General features: G+C 49.4%; 1 protein-coding gene across 1 annotated transcript in view; it reads left to right on the top strand.

The window, feature by feature from the left end:
• lrrc32 (leucine rich repeat containing 32) overlaps nucleotides 1-17,078 on the top strand; it is a 23,862-nt gene extending 6,784 nt beyond the window's left edge. Inside the window, exons 2-3 of the mRNA XM_033022136.1 lie at nucleotides 8,933-9,024; nucleotides 15,089-17,078. Coding sequence (XP_032878027.1) covers nucleotides 8,933-9,024; nucleotides 15,089-16,993 — 1,997 coding nt within the window. The 3' untranslated portion in view covers nucleotides 16,994-17,078. The remainder of the gene's footprint in view (nucleotides 1-8,932; nucleotides 9,025-15,088) is intronic.
• Nucleotides 17,079-19,451: the final 2,373 nt, after the last annotated feature.

The raw sequence follows: 19,451 nt of genomic DNA, 5'->3' as shown, positions 1-19,451 counted from the left end.
TCGACCCAAAACGTCACCTATCATTTTTCTCCAGAGATGCTGCCTGACCCACTGTGTTACTCCTGCACTTTGTGTCTATCTTTGGTACAAAACCAGCATCTGTGGTTCATTCGTTCATACATGGTAGGAGCAGATTTAGGCCAATCGGCCCATCAAGTCTACACCGCCAGTCAATCATGGCTGATCTACAGTATATCTCCCTCCGGACCCCATTCTCCTGCCTTCTCCCCATAACCCCTGACAGGTGTACTAATCAAAAATCTATCTCTCTGCCTTAAGTTTATCCTCCACATTGGCTCCACAGCCACTGTGACTTGGCCTCCACAGCCTTCTGTGGCAAAGAATTCCACAGATTCACCACCCTCTGACAAAATAAATTCCTCCTCATCTCCTTCCTAAAAGAAGGTCCTTTAATTCTGAGGCTGTGACCTCTAGTCCCCGACTCTCCCACTGGTGGAAACATCCTCTCCACATCCACTCTATCCAGGCCTCTGACTACTCTGTACATTTCAATGATTTTCCCCCCTCATCCTTCTAATTCCAGCGAGTACTGGCCCATGCCGTCAAACACTCATCATGTGTTAACCTACTTATTCCTGGGATCATTCTTCTAAACCTCCTCTGGACCCTCTCCAGAGCCAGCACATCCTTCCACAGATATGGGGCCCAAAATTGCTCACAATAAATAAAAGGCGACCTGTCCAGCGCCTTATAGAGCCTCAGCATTACATCCCTGTTTTTGTATGCAAGCCTTCTTAAAATAAATGCTGGCATTGCAGTTTGCTTTCTTTACTACTGATTCCACTTGCAGTTCATTGTTTCTACAATTATTCTTCCACTACACTCAACAGTAAGGGAACACCATGTCTGTCAAAATAATTTAAGGACTAGACTAAGTGGGACCCGTTGGGTCCCATGTTCACACGGGAGAGCTGATCCCCCAACGCAATATTCCACCTCTCCACCAATTCCAATATTGGTGGCCAGTGGGGAGTGGGGGGGAGTGGGGGGGGGGGGGGGGGCTTTCTGGAGCACTAGTATGAGTGTTGTGGGCCAAAGGGACTGGTTTCCAGAGGGCTAGTATGGATATTGTGGGCCGAATGGAATCTTGGGCTGGCAGCTCAGTCACTCAGGCCTGGGGGGCTGGCAGCTCAGTCACTCAGGACTGGTGGGCTGGCAGCTCAGTCACTCAGGGCTGGTGGGCTGGCAGATCAGTCACTCAGGGCTGGTAGGCTGGCAGTTCACTCACAGCTATTCCTTGAAATAACATTTCAGGCAGAGTGCAAGCCACCAGACTCAATTTCATAGCATTTCAGGCATAGTGCAGGCCACCAAACTCAATTTCATAGCATTTCAGGCAGAGTGCAGGCCACCAAATTGCCAAACAAGTCATTGCATTGTCATTAAGGGCTAACAAATCATTTATTGCAAGTACATTGCAGACTCACAGTTCAGTTGATTCACAACTTAAAATCACAGTTGTGGACTCTCCCTCGCGATCTTCCAGAGTGACTGACATCCGGGGTTTTATAGTCCTCTCCCCCCCCCCCCCCCCCCCCCCCCCCCGTGGAAGGGGCGTTACCTTCATCGTGGTGATTGACAGATGAGAGGAACAATCAGCTGATCTCAAGATTTTTTAAACACTCATAACCTTTTTATTTTTCATCGATCGGAAAAATCCTCGGGGCTGCCTCAGCGGAAGAGGACTGTGAGTAAGATGGCCAAAAATCATAGCGATATAGGGTAGCATTTTGTCTAAAATCAATATACAGCGCAGACAGGAAGTGGTCAAGATGAGACTTTAGTTATATAGATGTTTAAGTGCAGTCCTGACCTCCCATCTACCCCCTTGGAGACTCAATTGAACCATCTTTATCGGACTTTATCAGACTTCAATGTTATATTGTACGCTAGATATTCTATCCTTTATCCGTACACTGCAGACGGCTGGACTGTATTCATTTTAGTTTTTAGTTTAGAGACAGGCCCTTCGGCACACCGAGTCCACACAGACCAGCGATCTCCGCACATTAACACTATCCTGCACACACTAGGGACAATTTAACATTTATACCAAGTCAATTAACCCACAAACCTGTGTGTCTTTGGAGTGTGGGAGGAAACCGAAGATCTCGGAGAAAACCCACGCAGGTCACGGGGAGAACGTACAAACTCCGTACAGTCAGCACCCATAGTCAGGATCGAACCCATGATAAACCCACGGCTCGAAGGGCCGAATGGCCTACTCCTGCATCTATTTTCCTATGTTATTTATGTTTCTATGTTTCCCCTGACTCTCAGTCTGAAGAAGGGTCTCGTCCCGTTCCTTCTAATCAGAGATGCTGCTTTCCCCGCTGGGTTTCTCCAGCATTTTGTGTCTATCTAAACAAAACTCAACGTGTCAATGTAAATTTTTAGATGAACACTTAAATGGCGAATAGTAATGCAGTGATTGATCATAAATGGCACCTTGATCATATTTCATCCCCTCTAACTATATTTTACAGAGTCAAATGCGTCTAAATGTTGGAACAGGCACTCATTACGTGGTAAGAACAGAAATGCTTTCGATACTACAATGACTAGTGTAGGAGTGAGGTTGGAAGAGCAGACTATATAAAACTGAGACTACACTGAAGATGCTAATACATTGCAACTGCATGGACTGTCTCTTCCCATCATCATTAATGCTTAGATTAGTTTGATCTAGAGATACAGCGCGGAAACAAGCCCTTCGGCCCACCGAGTCCGTGCCGACCAGCAATCTCCGCACATTAACACTGTCCCACACACACTAGAGACAATTTACAACTTTACCAGGCCAACTAGCCTACAAACCTGCACGTCTTTGGAGTGTGGGAGGAAACCGGAGCACCCGGAAAAAACCCACGCAGGCCACGGGTTCGAACCTGACTACAGGGCGCTGTCTGTACGGAGTTTGTATGTTCTCCCCGTGACCTGCGTGGGTTTTCTCCGAGATCTTTGGTTTCCTCCCACACTCCAAAGAGGTACTGGTTTGTAGGTTAATTGGCTTGGTTATAAATGTAAACATCGCCCCCATAGTGTGTGTAGGGTATTGTTAATGTGCGGGGATCGCTGGTCGGTGCTGACCCGGTGGGCCGAAGGGTCTGTTTCCGCGCGGTATCTCTGAACTAAACTGGACTAAACTAGTTTATTATTACAGGCACAAGTACAGAAGGGGTCATGTACATTGCCAATCTGGCGTGTAGCAGCATCAAAGACGCCTAGACTCAGCCAAACACACAAAAACATAAATTATACATAAAAATACACATAAAATTCTGCAAGTCAGGAAAATGAAAAAAAAAGACTGTGTGAAGAAAACAAGAGTTTCATGTAAAACTCAATTAGAAAATAAAATAAGTCCATGTTGAGGCGCTCTATAATAGAAATAAGGAACTGCAGATGCTGGTTTACCAAAAAAGACAAAGTGCTGGAGTAACTCTGCAAGACAGGGGAGGGGGTATTTTGTTAGGCAGATGGTTGAACAAAGGTCAGAAATGAAAATACATCAGATGTGAGACAAAGGGGTTGAAGAGTTGTGTGCAGTTTTGGTCCCCTAATTTGAGGAAGGACATTCTTGCTATTGAGGGAGTGCAGCGTAGGTTTACAAGGTTAATTCCCGGGATGGCGGGACTGTCATATGCTGAGAGAATAGAGCGGCTGGGCTTGTATATTCTGAGTTTAGAAGGATGAGAGGGTATCTTATTGAAACATATAAGATTGTTAAGGGTTTGGACACACTAGAGGCAGGAAACATGTTCCCGATGTTGGGGGAGTCCAGAACCAGGGGCCACAGTTTAAGAATAAGGGGTAAGCCATTTAGAATGGAGACAAGGAAACACTTTTTCACACAGAGAGTTGTGAGTCTATGGAATTCTCTGCCTCAGTGGATACTTTCAAGAGAGAGCTAGATAGGGCTCTTAAAGGTATCGGAGTCAGGGGATATGGGGAGAAGGCAGGAACGGGGTACTGATTGTGGATGATCAGCCATGATCACATTGAATGCCGGTGCTGGTTCGAAGGGCTGAATGGCCTACTCCTGCACCTATTGTCTATTGTCTATTGAGTTGCGAGTTGTGAAGCTGGAGGAAGGAATGAAGGTGGCGGGGGAGGGGGAGGGAAGAGATAGTTGGAGGGCCAGGTGAGGAGCTGGGGAGATAGGGAGGTGGGGGGGATGGAAAACCAGGGGTGATAGGAAAAGAAGAGGCAGGGTTGGGCTTGTAGTAACCTAATATTGAAGAATTCATTGTTTGTAAGCGCTCTCTGTGACTATCATAAGGTCATAAGTTCATATGTAATAGGAGCAGAATTAGGCCATTCGGCCCATCAAGCCTACGCCGCCATTCAATCATGACTGATCTATCTCTCCCTCCTAGCCCCATTCTCCTGCCTTCTCCCCATAAACCCCTGACACCCGTACCAATCAAGAATCAATCTATCTATGCCTTAAAAATTTCCACTGACATGGTTTCCACAGCCTTCTGTGACTATGTAGGTGTTTCACCGGATGCTCCAGTTTCCTCCCGTATCCCAAAACAGGTGGGTTGGTGAACTATTTTTTTATTGTAACCATTATCCCAGGGTTTGGGAATGTGGGAAGAACCGAACATTGTTAGATGTTGTGTTGCAGAATTACCTATCACAATGTGATTTGGTAAGACCACAAGAAACCGGGCGGCACTGTGGCGCAGCGGTAGAGTTGCTGCCTTACAGCGCTCACAGCGCCAGAGACCCGGGCTCGACCCCGACTACGGGTGCTGTCTGTGCAGAGTTTGTACGTTCTCCCCTTGACCATGTGGGGTTTTTCTCCGGGATCTTCGGTTTCCTCCCACACTCCAAAGATGTATAGGTTTGTAGGCTAATTGGCGAGGTAAAGTTGTAAATTAGCACTGGTGTGTGTAGGATAGTGTAATGGGCCTGTCCCACTTACGCCACGTTTTAGGCGAGTGCAGGAGACTCTGCACTCGCCACATGTTCGCCACATGTTCGCTGGTGATCTCTGGTGAGTCTTCTTCATGGTCGCGAGGAGTTCCCGCACTCTGGGAACTAGTAGCGGCCTCAGTATGGTTGGCGCAAATTTTTCAATATTCAATATTCAAATTGGTCGCCATGGAGATAATTGATAATCCTACAGTCGTAGGTCCAGTTGTAGTATGGGTCGCCACTTAGTTATAGATAGTCGAGGTAGTCGTAGGTAGTTTTAGTTAATCACTTTTGCTGACTTGGCATTTTCATTGGCTCATTAGGGGGAAAAAAATGTAAGCACGAGTTTTCAGAACCAAGGATAACCGACCGGAAATGTTAAATGACCGCCGAGCTTCACAGCCGTGTATCTCTGGCTTATTAAAAGTTGGCTGGCTTCTTAAATGTTGTCACCACTCCTTCTCCCCCATTCTCCCCCCGCCCCTCTCCCTCCCCCCTTCCCCCTTCCCCCTTCTCCCTCCCCCCCCTTCCCCCTTCTCTCCTCTATTAAAGGACTTACCATACACTGTGCTAGCCGTCTTAATTACAGCGCCAACCTTCCTGTGCATCGCGGTACGTGTCTGTATCACCTTGGCTTTGTACCGTGTGAATTTCACACAGACGGTGCTCCCGCGTTTACCCTGGCCCCCTCCTTTGCGATGTGTGTGTGTGTGTGTGTGTGTGTGTGTGTGTGTGTGTGTGTGTGTGTGTGTGTGTGTGTGTGTGTGTGTGTGTGTGTGTGTGTGCGCATGCGTGTGTTCCACTCTGACAGTCGCCGTACCAGTTCCCGGTTTTTCAGGCGACTGCCGGCAACTTGACAGTCACTGGCAGTCCGCTGAAAACTCGCCTAAGTGGGACAGGCCCATGAGTGCGCGGGGATCGGTGGTCGGCACAAACTCGGTGGGTCTGTTTCCATGCTGTATCTCTCCCACACTACAAAGACCTACTGGTTTGTAGGTTAACTGGCTTGGTACAAATGTAAAACAACGTCCCTAGTGTGTGTAGGATCGTGTTAGTGTGCGGGGATCACTGGTCGGTGCGGACTCAGTGGACCGAAGGTGCGTAAAAAGGAACTGTGGTTTAAACCGAAGACAGACACAAAAAGCTAAATTTAGCAGGAGAGAAGGAATGGGTAACGTTTCGTACCCGTTCCTGTCTTCTCCACGTATCCCTTGATTCCGCTAGCCCTAAGTGCTCTTTCTAACTCTCTTTTGAAAGCATCCAGTGAATTGACCTCCACTGCCTTCTGAGGCAGGGCATTTCACAAATACTCTCTGGGTGAAGGTACACAAAATTGCTGGAGAAACTCAGCGGGTGCAGCAGCATCTATGGAGCGAAGGAAATAGGCGACGTTTCACTCTCTGGGTGAAAACCCTTTCACTCTCTGGGTGAAAACGTTTTTCCTCATCTCAGGGGCCTAGCCCTTATTCTTAAACTGTGGCCCCTGGTTCTGGATTCCCCCAACGTCGGGAACATGTTTCCTACATCTAGCCTGTCCAATCCCTTAATAATTTTATATTTTCTATAAGATTCCCTCTCATTCTTCCAAATTCCAGTGAGTACAAGCCCAGTCGTTCCATTCTTTCATCATATGACAGTCCTGAGAGCAGTAGAGTTGCTGCCTTGCAGCAAAATGCAGCGGCAGAGACCCGGGTTCGATCTCGACTACAAGTGTTCGATCCCGACTACGTGGGTTTTCTCCGAGATCTTCGGTTTCCTCCCACACTCCAAAGACCTACAGGTTTGTAGGTTAATTGCCTTGATAAAAATGTAAAATTGTCCAAGTTGGCGATATGCAGAGTACTGCCCTGCCGACTACAAAGTTCAGAAGTTTCAGAAGGAAACAAGAATGTCCTTCCAGCAATTTGGAGGAATCTGAGGCGTAGCTTTATCACACAAAAGGTGGTGGGTGTATGGAACAAGCTGCCAGAGGAGTTAGTTGAGGCTGGGACTATCCCAATGTTTAAGAAACAGTTAGACAGGTACATGGATAGGACAGGTTTGGAGGGATATGGACCAGGTGGGGCTAGTGTAGCTGGGACATGTTGGCCGGTGTGGGCAAGTTGGGCCGAAGGGCCTGTTTCCACACTGTATCACTCTATGACTCTATATCTCTGGAATTGAATGGAGCCTTCGTGTCTGCATTAAATCTTTGGTTTGTGGTTGTAATTTAGGTATACGTGTCTTCCTACATCACTGCGTGATAATGTTTTTTTTCAAAAACAGGGCAGATAGGAGAAAACATTCAACTAAGATTTTCCCAAGAAATGCAGCCTTGTGGGGAGGAGTCTCTCTTTTCCCAACCTCCCCGCGAAAGTAATTCCCGATGGGGGACTGACTGTTTGATTCTTACACCATCTACAGAAAGGAGATAAAGGCAGAGTAAAGATAGCCACAAAACACTGGATAACTCAGCGAGTCAGACAGCATGTTCAAAAGGGAACTGCAGATGCTGGAATATCGAAGGTACACAAAATTGCTGGGGAAACTCAGCGGGTGCAGCAGCATCTATGGAGCGAAGGAAATAGGCGATGTTTCGGGCCGAGTCCCTTCCTCAGACTGAGAGTCGGGAGAGCAAGAGAAACAAGAGATGTAAACGGTGATGCAGAGAGATTTACAACAAATGAATGAAAGATAAGCAAGAAAATGAACGATGATAAAGTAAACAAGCCATTGTTCACTGAAAACCACTTACAGATAATGAAACTCACCAGGCCAACATTCACAACAACTAGGTTGGGGGAGGGGCCGAGAGAGAGGGAAAGCAACAATAGACAATAGAATGCAGGAGTAGGCCATTCGGCCCTTCGAGCCAGCACCGCCATTCAATGTGATCATGGCTGATCATCCACAATCAGTACCCCGTTCCTGCCTTTCCCCATATCCCCTGACTCCGCTATCTTCACGAGCCCTATCTAGCTCTCTCTTGAAAGCATCCAGAGAACCAGCCTCCACCGCCCTCTGAGGCAGAGAATTCCACTCTCACAACTCTCTGTGTGAAGAAGTGTTTCCTCATCTACGTTCTAAATGGCTTACCCCTTATTCTTAAACTGTGGCCCCTGGTTCTGGACTCCCCCAACATCGGGAACATGTTTCCTGCCTCTAACTCCTCCCTGACCCAGGGCCTTATCCCCCAATTGCTCAGTTTGGCCGGGGGCGGCCAGCTCTAAGAAGAGTCCTGGTGGTTCCAAATTTGTTCCATTTAAGAATGACGGAGGCCCCTGTGCTCTTCGGGACCTGCAATGCTGCAGAAATTGTTTTATACCCTTCCCCAGATCAGTGTCTCGACACAATCCTAGTCTCGGAGGTCTATGGACAAAACCCTTGTTATCACGGGAGAACTTGCCAACTCTATACAGACAGCATCCGTAGTCAGGATCGAACCCGGGCCTCTGGCGTTGTGTACCAGCAACTGCACCGCTGCGCCACCGTGCCGCACTGGCAATGGCAGAACTGGCTCGATGGGCCAAATGGCTGCCCCTATATTGCATGTCAACATCCGTCAAAGCAAGCCGAATGCTGGAGTAACTCAGCGAGAAAGGCAGCATCTCCGGATGGAAGGAATGGGTGACGTTTCGGGTCGAGACCCTTCTTCAGACCCTTCCCTAATGTTTGAACGAGACCTCACCTGTCGGCTTCTGCTCCAAAAACGCAGGCACAAATATTCCATATTTCACCAGAGTTATCGTTTAAACATTCGGTGGCACTTTTAATAACACGCTGCTGCTAATGACACGGTACAGGAGTTGCTTCTGCACCACAGCCATGTTTTGCGTTACAGCACTGTTTGGAATTTATATTATAGCCCTGTAAAAAAATTCCAGCGCCGACGTTCTATTATAGTGCTGCTTGACTCAGTTGATTTTTGTTTTGTGCGAGCTTGCCATAGCTTTCATCTCACTAAAGCATCCCCCTTTTGCTTCCACCCACCCACCCTTGTGCGCAGGAACTATGAAACTCTCGGCTGCCCTCCTTCTGGTGACCTTTACGGGCATAGCTGCGACATTTCGACCTGGAGATCTCGCTCCCTGCAGGACGGTGAGTACTGAAATAAGCTTCGCCATTGAGTGTGAGTTCAGTTTATTCAGTTCCGTCTATTGTCGAGGTACAGTGAAAAGCTCTTGTCGTGTGCTAACCTTTGGGAAGGACTTCCTTGAGGAAAGAGATGAGGAGAAAATTATTTCGTCAGGGGGTGGCGAATGTTTGGAATTCCTTGCCACAGATGGCTGTGGAGGCGAAGTCATAGATTCATAGTCATAGAGTGATACAGTGTGGAAACAGGCCCTTCGGCCCAACTTGCCCCCACTGGCCAACATGTCCCAGCTACACTAGTCCCACCTGCCCGCATTTGGTCCATATCCCTCCAAACCTGTCCTATTCATGTACCTGTCCAACTGTTTCTTAAACGTTGGGATAGTCCCTGCCTCAACTACCTCCTCTGGAAGCTCGTTCCATACACCCAACACCCTTTGTGTGAAAAAAGTTAGCCCTCAAGGTTCCTATTAAATCTTTTCCCCTTCATCTTAAGCCTATGTCCTCTGGTTTTCAATTCCCCTACCCTGGACAAGAGATAATTTTAAGGCACAGATTGACATGTTCTTGATTACTACGGGTGTCAGGGGTTAAAGCCCTGTCCCACTGTACGAGCTAATTCAAGAGTTCTCCCGAGTTTCCCCTGATTCGAACTCGGAGAATTACGGTAATGGCCGCTCTTAGGTACTCGGGGCTCTCGTGGACATTTTTCAACATGTTGAAAAATCTTCACGAGCTTACCGCGTTTCCCGAGTACCTACCATTAACGTTATGAGCAGCTAAGAGACGTCCCCGAGCTCCGACGTACCCGCTACGTACATTCTACGTGCTTACCACGAGTTTGATTTTTTTTTTAACTCCGGAGAGCTCTTGAATTAGCTCGTACAGTGGGACAGGCCTTCTATGGGGAGAAGACAGGAGAATGAGGTTGAGGGGGAAAGATAGATCAGCCATGCTTGAATGGTGAAGTAGACTTGTTGGGCCGAATGGCCAAATTCTGCTCCTATCACTTACGAAGTTATGAACTAACCAGTCAGCGGAAAAACAATACATGATTACATTTGAGCCATTCACAGTGTACAGATTCGTAGCGGTAGAGTTGCTGCCTTACAGCGAATGCAGCGCCGGAGACCCGGGTTCGATCCCAACTACGGGTGCTGTCTGTACGGAGTTTGTACGATCTCCCCGTGACCCGTGGGGGTTTCTCCGAGACCTTTGGTTTCCTCCCACACTCCAAAGACGTACAAGTTTGTAGGTTAATTGGCTTGGTATGAATGTAAAAATTGTCCTTAGTGTGTGTAGGATAGTGTTAGTGTGCGGGGATCGCTGGTCGGCACGGACACGGTGGGCCGACGCGCCTGTTTCCACGCTGTATCTCTAAACAAACCTAAACTAAACCTGTTATGGAGATAATTCCTATCTCCCATCCAAGCACAACTCACAGTAGAGCAGCTGGTAGAGCCACTGTCTCACAGTTTAGTTCATTGTCACGTGTTCCGAGGTACAGTGAAAAGCCTTTGTCTCATGTTAACCAGTCAGCAGAAAGACTATACATGATTACAATCAAGCCGTCCACAGTGTACAGATACAGGGTACAGACTCAAATAATATTTAGTACAACATATGTACAAAGATGGGCTTCTTGTTACAAATGTTGACGTTGCTGTTATCGTCCGTCCTGAAAAGGACCCAAGCTTCCGGCAACATTCAGTGGGAGCCATCGCTTGTCACAGTAGATGACGGTGGTAGCAGAACTAGCTCGGGATACTTCCAGTTTCCAACCCCCGCGGCGTGGACGCTTCTACATTGGGGCCATAAAGCCTGTAAAGTCCGATCAAAGATAGTCCCTGGGTTTCCAATGAGGTTGTTAGTAGTTCAGGACTGCTCTCTAGTTGTGGTATATAGACACAAAATGCTGGAGTAACTCAGCGGGACAGGCAGCGTCTATGGAGAGAAGGAATGGGTGACGTTTCGGGTCGAGACACTTCTTCAGATTGATCCGAAACGTCACCCACCCTTTATCTCCAGAGATGCTGCCTGTCCATCTGTCTGTGTCTATCATCTGTGGTAAACCAGCATCTGCAGTTCCTTCCTACATGCTCTGGTTGTGGTAGGATGGTTCAGTTGCCTGATAACAGCTGGGACGAAACTGTCCCTGAATCTGGAGGCAATAGGAATCTGAATGCAATTGGAATAAGATGGCCTGGTAACCAACAAAAAGCTCTTGGCTTTCTTTAGCTTGCATGTATAGGGGAGGTTTGGAAAGTTCAAGGGGATATTATTATTATTATCACCAAGGTACAGTGGAATTCATTTTTGCGGATAGTACAAGCAATACAGGACTTCTGTTGTGCTGCTGCGTAGGAACCGTGCAGGGGCCACCGTTTAAGAATAAGGGGTAGGCCATTTAGAATGGAGATGAGGAAACACTTTTTCACCCAGAGAGTGGTGAATCTGTGGAATTCTCTGCTCCAGAAGGCAGTGGAGGCCGATTCTCTGGATACTTTCAAGAGAGAGTTTGATAGAGCTCTTAAAGATAGCAGAGTCAAGGGGACATGGGGAGAAGGCAGGAACAGGGTACTGATTGTGGATGGTACACAAAAAAGCTGGAGAAACTCAGCGGGTGCAGCAGCATCTATGGAGCGAAGGAAATAGGCAACGTTTTGGGCCGAAACCCTTCTTCAGACTGATGGGGGGTTGGGGCGGGAAGAAGAAAGGAAAAAGGAGGAGGAGGAGCCTGAGGGCTGAGGGAGAGATAGGAAGGGGAGGAGACAGCAAGGGCTAACAGAACTGGGAGAATTCAATGTTCATGCCACCAGGATGTAGACTCCCCAAGCGGAATATGAGGTGCTGTTCCTCCAATTTCCGGTGGTGCTCACTCTGGCCATGGAGGAGACCCAGGACAGAAAGGTCGGATACGGAATGGGAGGGGGAGTTGAAGTACTGAGCCACCGGGAGATCAGGTTGGTTAAGGCGGAGGTGTTCAGCGAAACGATCACCGATGTAGATCAGCTGACACCTAGAGCAGCGGTGTTGGAGGAGATGCAGGTGAACCTCTGTCGCACCTGGAACGACTGCTTGGGTCCTTGAATGGAGTCGAGGGGGGAGGTAAAGCGACAAGTGCAGCATCTCTTGCAGTTGCAAGGGAAAGTGCCCGGGGAGGGGGTGGTACGGGATGGAAGGGAGCGGTCTTTGCGGAAGGCAGACATGGGGGGAGATGGGAAGATGTGGCGAGTGGTGGGGTCACGTTGGAGGTGGCGAAACTGACACAGGACTACTTGTTGTATGTGACGGCTAGTGGGGTGAAAAGTGAGGACTAGGGGGACTCTGCCCTTGTTGCGAGTGGGGGGATGGGGAGAGAGCAGTTACGGGGTATGGAAGAGACCCTGGTGCGAGCCTCATCTATGGTAGGGGAGGGGAACCCCCGTTCCCTGAAGAATTAGGACATTTCAAATGCCCTGGTGTGGAACGCCTCATCCTGGGAGCAGATGCGGCGTAGACGGAGGAATTTGGAGTAGGGGATGGAGTCCTTACAGGAAGCAGGGTGGGAAGACGTGTAGTCCAGATAGCCATGGGAGTCAGTAGGTTTATAGTGGATGTCGGTCAGAAGTCTATCACCTGCAATGGAGATAGTGAGGTCAAGGAATGGTAGGGAAGTGTCGGAAATGGTCCAGGTGTATTTGAGTGCCGGATGGAAGTTGTTGGTGAAGTGGATGAAGTCAGTCAGTTGTGTGTGGGTGCAGGAGGTGGCACCAAAGCAATCGTCGATGTAGTGGAGGTAGAGGTCGGGGATGGAGCCCTGGTACTTATTGAACAAGGATTGTTCAACGTACCCGACAAATAGGCAGGCATAGCTGGGGCCCATGCGTGTGCCCATAGCTACGCCTTGTATTAGGAGGAAATGGAAGGAGTCAAACGAGAAGTTATTGAGGGTAAGGACCAGCTCCGCTAGGCGGAGGAGAGTGTCAGTGGCTGGGTATAGGTTGCTCCTCTGGTCAAGGAAGAACCGGAGGGCTTTGAGACCATCCTGGTGGGGGATGGAGGTGTAGAGTGACTGGACATCCATGGTGAAGATGAGAGGATGGGGGCCTAGAGAGTGGAATGCCCGGAGACGACGGAGAGTGTCCGAGGTGTCTTGAACATAGGTATGGAGGGATTTAACCAGGGGGGATAGGATGGAGTCAAGGTATGTGGAAATAAGTTTGCTAGGGCACGAACAGGCAGAGACAATGGGTCTACCGGGACAGTCAGGTTTGTGGATTTTGGGGAGAAGGTAAAATCGGGCCGTGCGGGGCTGGGGAACGATGAGGTTGGAAGCTTGGTCGGGCAGGGCGTGGGAATTGATGAAGTCGGTGATGGTGCTAGAGATGGTGGCCTGGTGCTCGTCAGTGGGGTCATGGTCCAAGGGTAAGTAGGAGGAGGTGTCCGAGAGTTGGCGCGTGGCCTCAGCTTTGTAGAGATCGACGCGCCAGACTACCACGGCACCTCCCTTGTCGGCTGGTTTGATGACCCAATCTGGGTTTTTGCGGAGTGATTCAATGGCAGTGCGTTCAGAGGGGGACAGGGGAGTGGAGAAGTAGAGGCGGTTGATGTCGCGGCGGCAGTTTTGGATAAAAAGTTCTAAAGCCGGAGGGCCACGAGGGGGGGGGGGTCCACGAGGAGGGGGTGCGTTGGAGACGGGAAAAGGGATCATCAATGGGGGGCGAGGACTCCTTCCCATGGAAGAACGCTGTGAGGCGGAGGCGACGGTAGAAGAACTTTGTTCCGTGGTTTACATGCAGATGCAGGTTTACATCCAACATAGACACAGACACAGACACAGCCCTTCCTGTCTCCTCTCCTTCCTATCTCTCCCTCAGCCCTCGGGCTCCTCCTCCTACTTTTTCCTTTCTTCTCTGAAGAAGGGTTTCGGCCCGAAACGTCGCCTATTTCCTTCGCTCCATTGATGCTGCTGCACCCGCTGAGTTTCTCCAGCACTTTTGTCTACCTTCGGTTTTCCAGCATCTGCAGTTCCTTCTTAAATACTGATTGTGGATGATCAGCCATGATCACAGTGAATGGTGGTGATGGCTCGAAGGGCCGAATGGCCTACTCCCCATAATATATTCACCTTTTTCAGTCCAACTTTCAAGGGTCCAACTTTGGTCTCAACTAATTTTTTCCTCTTCACATACCTAAAGAAGCTTTTACTATCCTCCTTTATATTCTTGGCTAGCTTACCTTCATACCTCATCTTTTCTCCACATATTGCCTTTTCAGTTATCTTCTGTTGCTCTTTAAACATTACTCAATCCTCTTGTTCCCCGCTCATCTTTGCTACGTTGTACTTCTTTTATTTTATTTTTATACTGTCCCTGACGTCCCTTGTCAACCACGGTCGCCCTTTACTCCCCTTGGAATCTTTCTTCCTCTATATAATTAACTGATGCTGCACCTTCTGTATTATTCCCAGAAATACCTGTCATTGTTGTTCCACTGACTCTTGACTCTTGACTGTATATAAGATAGAAACAAATAGGAATCATGGCATTCACGTGCAGGAAGGAACTGCAGTTGCAGGTTTACATCCAACATAGACACAGAATTCTGCAGTAACCCAGCAGGTCAGGTAGCATCTCTGGAGAAAAGCAACGAGTGACGTTTTGGGTCGAACATATGATGAGCATTTTGTGTCTATCTTCGATTAAAACCAGCATGTGCTGTTCTTTCCTACACATAATACATAGACACATAGAAAATAGGTGCAGGAGGAGGCCATTCGGCCCTTTGAGCCAGCACCGCCAGTCATTGAGATCATGGCCCAATCAATAACCCGTGCCTGCCTTCTCCCCATATCCCTTGAATCCACTAGCCCCTAGAGCTCTATCGAACTCTCTCTTAAATCCATCCAGTGACTTGGCCTCCACTGCCTTCTGTGGCAGGGAATTCCACAAATTCACAACTCTCTGGGTGAAAAAGTTTTTTCTCACCTCAGTCTTAAATGGCCTCCCCTTTATTCTAAGACTGTGGCCCCTGGTTCTGGACTGTTCTGGATAATAGTAACTTATTTTGCTATCCCTTTCACTCGTAGATCGAGGCAGAAGCCTTGTGCCAGAACAAGTCCCTCGACGACATTCCCGTGGGCTTACCGCTTGATATATGGAAGTTGGATCTCTCTGTCAACCGCATCCAGAAGCTGTCGCTGGAGAATTTGGCCCAGTATGGCTCCATCCAACACTTGGACTTGGAATCCAATCATCTGGAGTTTATTCAGCCGGGGTCCTTTGCCCGGTTACCATACTTGGAAGTGTTGAACCTTGCCCACAACTTCCTGGACCAGAGCAAGGGTGGCCTTGGGAGTTTGCCCCGCGTGAGGAGCTTGGAGTTGTCCAGGAACAGACTGTACACGGGCATGGTGGAGGGGTTCCTGCAGGACGCCCCCTCGCTCGAGCGAGTGTCCTTGGCTAGGAACAGCATCACCAAACTCTCGGGGGGCACGTTCCGAGGGAGCCCTTCGTTGACGCACGTGAACCTGACTCACAACATCATCATCGAGATAGAGTCGGGGGCATTCCAGCCGCTCGCTAATCTGTCCGTCCTCGATCTCGCCATGAACTCCATCCCCTGCATCACCGGCTTCGACCTCAAGCAGCTCCAGGTCTTGAACTTGAGTAGAAACAGCATCGAGGTCTTCCTCATGGAGGAATCCGATGAGGAGTACCACCTCCGGTGGTTGGACCTCAGTGACAACAACCTACCCTCTTTCCCGGTCTTCCCCAAGAGGAACCGGCTCAGGCACCTGGACCTGTCGCGCAATTCCATCCAGGGGTTGTCCCTGGAAGCCCTCAGCATTAGGTCGGAGTGTCCCGAAAGAAGGCTGGACCAGGTCCTCCGAGCTAACAAAACGCGGACCACCCCACCAGCCCACCTCTCCGACTTGGTGTACCTGGACCTGAGCTACAACGAGATAACTTCCATCCCTTGGGAGTTCTTCCGTGGCATGAAGTCGCTGCGGTTCCTCAACCTGAGCAAGAACTGCCTCAAGGGCTTTGTGGTGGACCAGCCGCACATTCTCAACTCCTTAGTGGAACTGGACTTGAGCTCCAACGCCATGCAGAACCTCTCCCTTGCCAGCCGCAGTTTCCACCGCCTCAGGTATCTCTACCTCCAGGACAACAACCTTCACAGCCTGCCTTGTGACATCTTCAGTGGCCTCTCGAGCATCCATTTCCTTCGTCTCCAAAACAACGACATCAATGTTTGCCAGGGGCTGCCCCGACACCACAACCACTTGGATGACTGCATGTTCTTCTCTGGGATCAGCACAATGAGGTACTTGTATCTCCACAACAACAACATTAGGTATTTGCCACCTCACGCCTTCCATCAGACGCCCTTGGTAGAGTTGGATCTATCGATGAATTTCGGGATCGACATCCATCCTGAGGGATTCTCCGGTCTTGAGGTCCCGCTGACCTACTTGTCCTTGGGAGGCAACGGCCTGTCCTCACTGAGTGTCAACCTGTCTCACTTTGCCAATCTCCGGACGTTGGACTTGTCCCACAACCAGCTGAGCGAATTCCTAGTCACCGCCAGGAACCTCTCCCTGGAGAACGTGGACCTACGCAACAACACGTTGGGAGGCCTGGAGGAGAGGTCCATGGAGATGCTGAACGGGACGCTGAGGACCTTGCAGCTGTCCGGCAACCCGTTCAACTGCTGCCGGGCCGCCTGGGTGAGGTGGCTGGCCCAGGTGGACGTGGTGGACAGGTGGTCGGTGCAGTGCCGCTACCCGGACGTAAGCGGGCACTCGCTTGCCTACCTGTTCAGTGCCCGACCAGGCCTCTGCCAAGACAAGCCCAGGGACCGGCCAACCTGGGCCGTCCTCATCCTGATATTGGTGACTAGTCTCCTGGGATTCGCCACCATCCTGGCCTGCTGCCTGGTCCACAGGCAACGGGTCAACAAGATGATCCTCCACCACGTCAAAACCTAGGCGACCCGCTCCGTTTTTTTTTGTATGTCTTGTGTAAAATGAATCGAAATGAGGAGAATAAATCTATATATGGTTCCGTAACTAACTCCCATCTCAACCTCCCGACCGTGAACGCAGATGGTAGAACCGTTGTCTCGCAGTTTACAGACACAAAACGCTGGAGGAACTCAGCGGCTCAGGCAGCGTCTCTGGAGAAAAGGAATAGGCGACGTTTCAGGTCGAGCCTTCTTCAGACAGAGTGGAATTCTCTGCCTCAGAGGGTGGTGGAGGCAGGTTCTCTCGATGCTGTCAAGAGAGAGCTAGATAGGGTTCTTAAAAATAGCGGAGTCAGGGGATATGGGGAGAAGGCAGGAACGGGGTACTGATTGGGGATGATCAGCCATGATCACATTAAATGGCGGTGCTGGCTCGAAGGGCCGAATGGCCTACTCCTGCACCTATTGTGTGTTGTCTATTGTCTGGGGAAATGGGAACGAGAGATATAGACAAAGATATAGGAGAAATGAATGGAAGGTCACAGCTTCAGGATTAAAGGCCGCTCTTTTAGAAAGGAGACAAGGAGGAACTTATTTAGCCAGAGGGTAGTTAACCTGTGGAACTCATTGGCACAGAGGGCTGTGGGGGCCAAGCCAGTGAATATTTTTAAGGCAAATTCTTGATTAGAATGGGTGTCAAGGGTTACGGGGAGAAGGCAGGAAAATGGGACTAGGAGGCAGAGATCAGCCATGACTGAGTGGTGGAGTAGACTTGATGGGCCGAACAGCCTAATTCCACTCCTATAACTTGCAAACCTGTGAAAACTAAAACTCGACAGGAGATGTCCATTCTGGATTCTGGGGATGTGGATTCTGGCTCTGTCAGCCCGTGATTGTTTGGTTGTAAGATTAGTTCAGGATGTTTCCCTTCCCTTGTATTCAGGAAGTGTTGCTCCCTTGCACGGAGATGGCGGCTTCCTGTTTATCTGCTTTTGTTGCTCGGCATCTCTTGTTTGTGAATTCCACTGTCCCTGGATTTAGTTTGGATTCCAGTGTCTGGGTTGATGGATTGAGGGAGTAAGTTTAGTTTAGATTAGAGATACAGCGTGGAAGCAGGCCCTCCGACCAACCGAGTCCGCGCTTGTTCAATATCCTTTGGGGACCCAGATACGTCAGTCGCCGAAAAATATCACCAAGTGCGACAGGCCCTTAAAATTAGTCCCTGGCAGTCGCCTAAAGAGTTGCCTAAGTGGGACAGGCTTAGTGTGCGCTGGCCGGCGTGGACTCGGTGGGCCGGAGGGCCTGCTTCCACGCTGTATCTCTAATCTAAACTAAACTAACTCCCTCAATCCATTACCCCAGACACTGGAATCCAAACCAAAACCAGGAATTCACCTACAACACCAGGCGACAACCTACGACAACACCTACGCTAACCTACGTCAACCTCCGACAGCAAATATTGCCGCCACCGTCGCCGAAAAAATTTCAACATGTTGAGAATCTTGCGGCAGTCGCCTGTAGTCACCCAAGTGGCACAGCCCCATAATACTACCCTGCATACACTAGAGAACCAGAGGGCATAGACTTAAAGTATGAAGGGAAAGATTCAATAGGAACCTGGGGGGGGGCATTTTAGCTGGGTATGAGTTATTATGAGTTTATTGTCTGGGCTGAAAGAGCCTCGGGGGCGATGGCGATAGGAGCCTCGGCGGCAGCAGCAGGAGCCTCGACGGCAGCAGCAGGAGCCTCGACTGCAGCAGGATCCTCGGCTGCGGTGGGGCCTCAACGGCAAATTTGAGGAAGGACATTCTTGCTATTGAGAGAGTGCAGCGTAGGTTTACAAGGTTAATTCCCGGGTTGGCGGGACTGTCATATGCTGAGAGAATGGAGTGACTGGGCTTGTATACTCTGGAGTTTAGAAGGATGAGAGGGTATCATTGAAACATATAAGATTGTTAAGGGTTTGGACATGCTAGAGGCAGGAAACATGTTCCCGATGTTGGGGGAGTCCAGAACCAGGGGCCACAGTTTAAGAATAAGGGGTAAGCCATTTATAACGGAGACGAGGACACACTTTTTCTCATAGAGAGTGGTGAGTCTCTGGAATTCTCTGCGTTGGAGGCAGGTTCTCTTGATACTTTCAAGAGAGAGCTAGATAGGGCTCTTAAAAATAGCGGAGACAGGGATTATGGGGAGAAGGCAGGAACGGGGTACTGATTGGGGATGATCAGCCGTGATCACATTGAATGGCGGTGCTGGCTGGAAGGGCCGAATGGCCTACTCCTGCACCTATTGTCTATTGTCTATTGAGAAGCTTTTGTTGCATGCTAACCAGTTAGCAGAAAGACCATATATGATTACAATCGAGCCATTCACAGTGTACACATAGAGCCCTAAGATACAATACAATAAACTTTATTCATCCCCGGAGGGAAATTGGTCTGCCAACAGTCACAACACGCAACAAGGTACACGGAAAA

This window comes from Amblyraja radiata, chromosome 6 (genome assembly GCF_010909765.2).
Source record: "Amblyraja radiata isolate CabotCenter1 chromosome 6, sAmbRad1.1.pri, whole genome shotgun sequence".
NCBI classification, from domain to species: Eukaryota; Metazoa; Chordata; class Chondrichthyes; order Rajiformes; family Rajidae; genus Amblyraja; species Amblyraja radiata.
The sequence above is the reverse complement of the archived record's forward strand: the minus strand, read 5'-3'. Positions and strand labels throughout refer to the sequence as shown.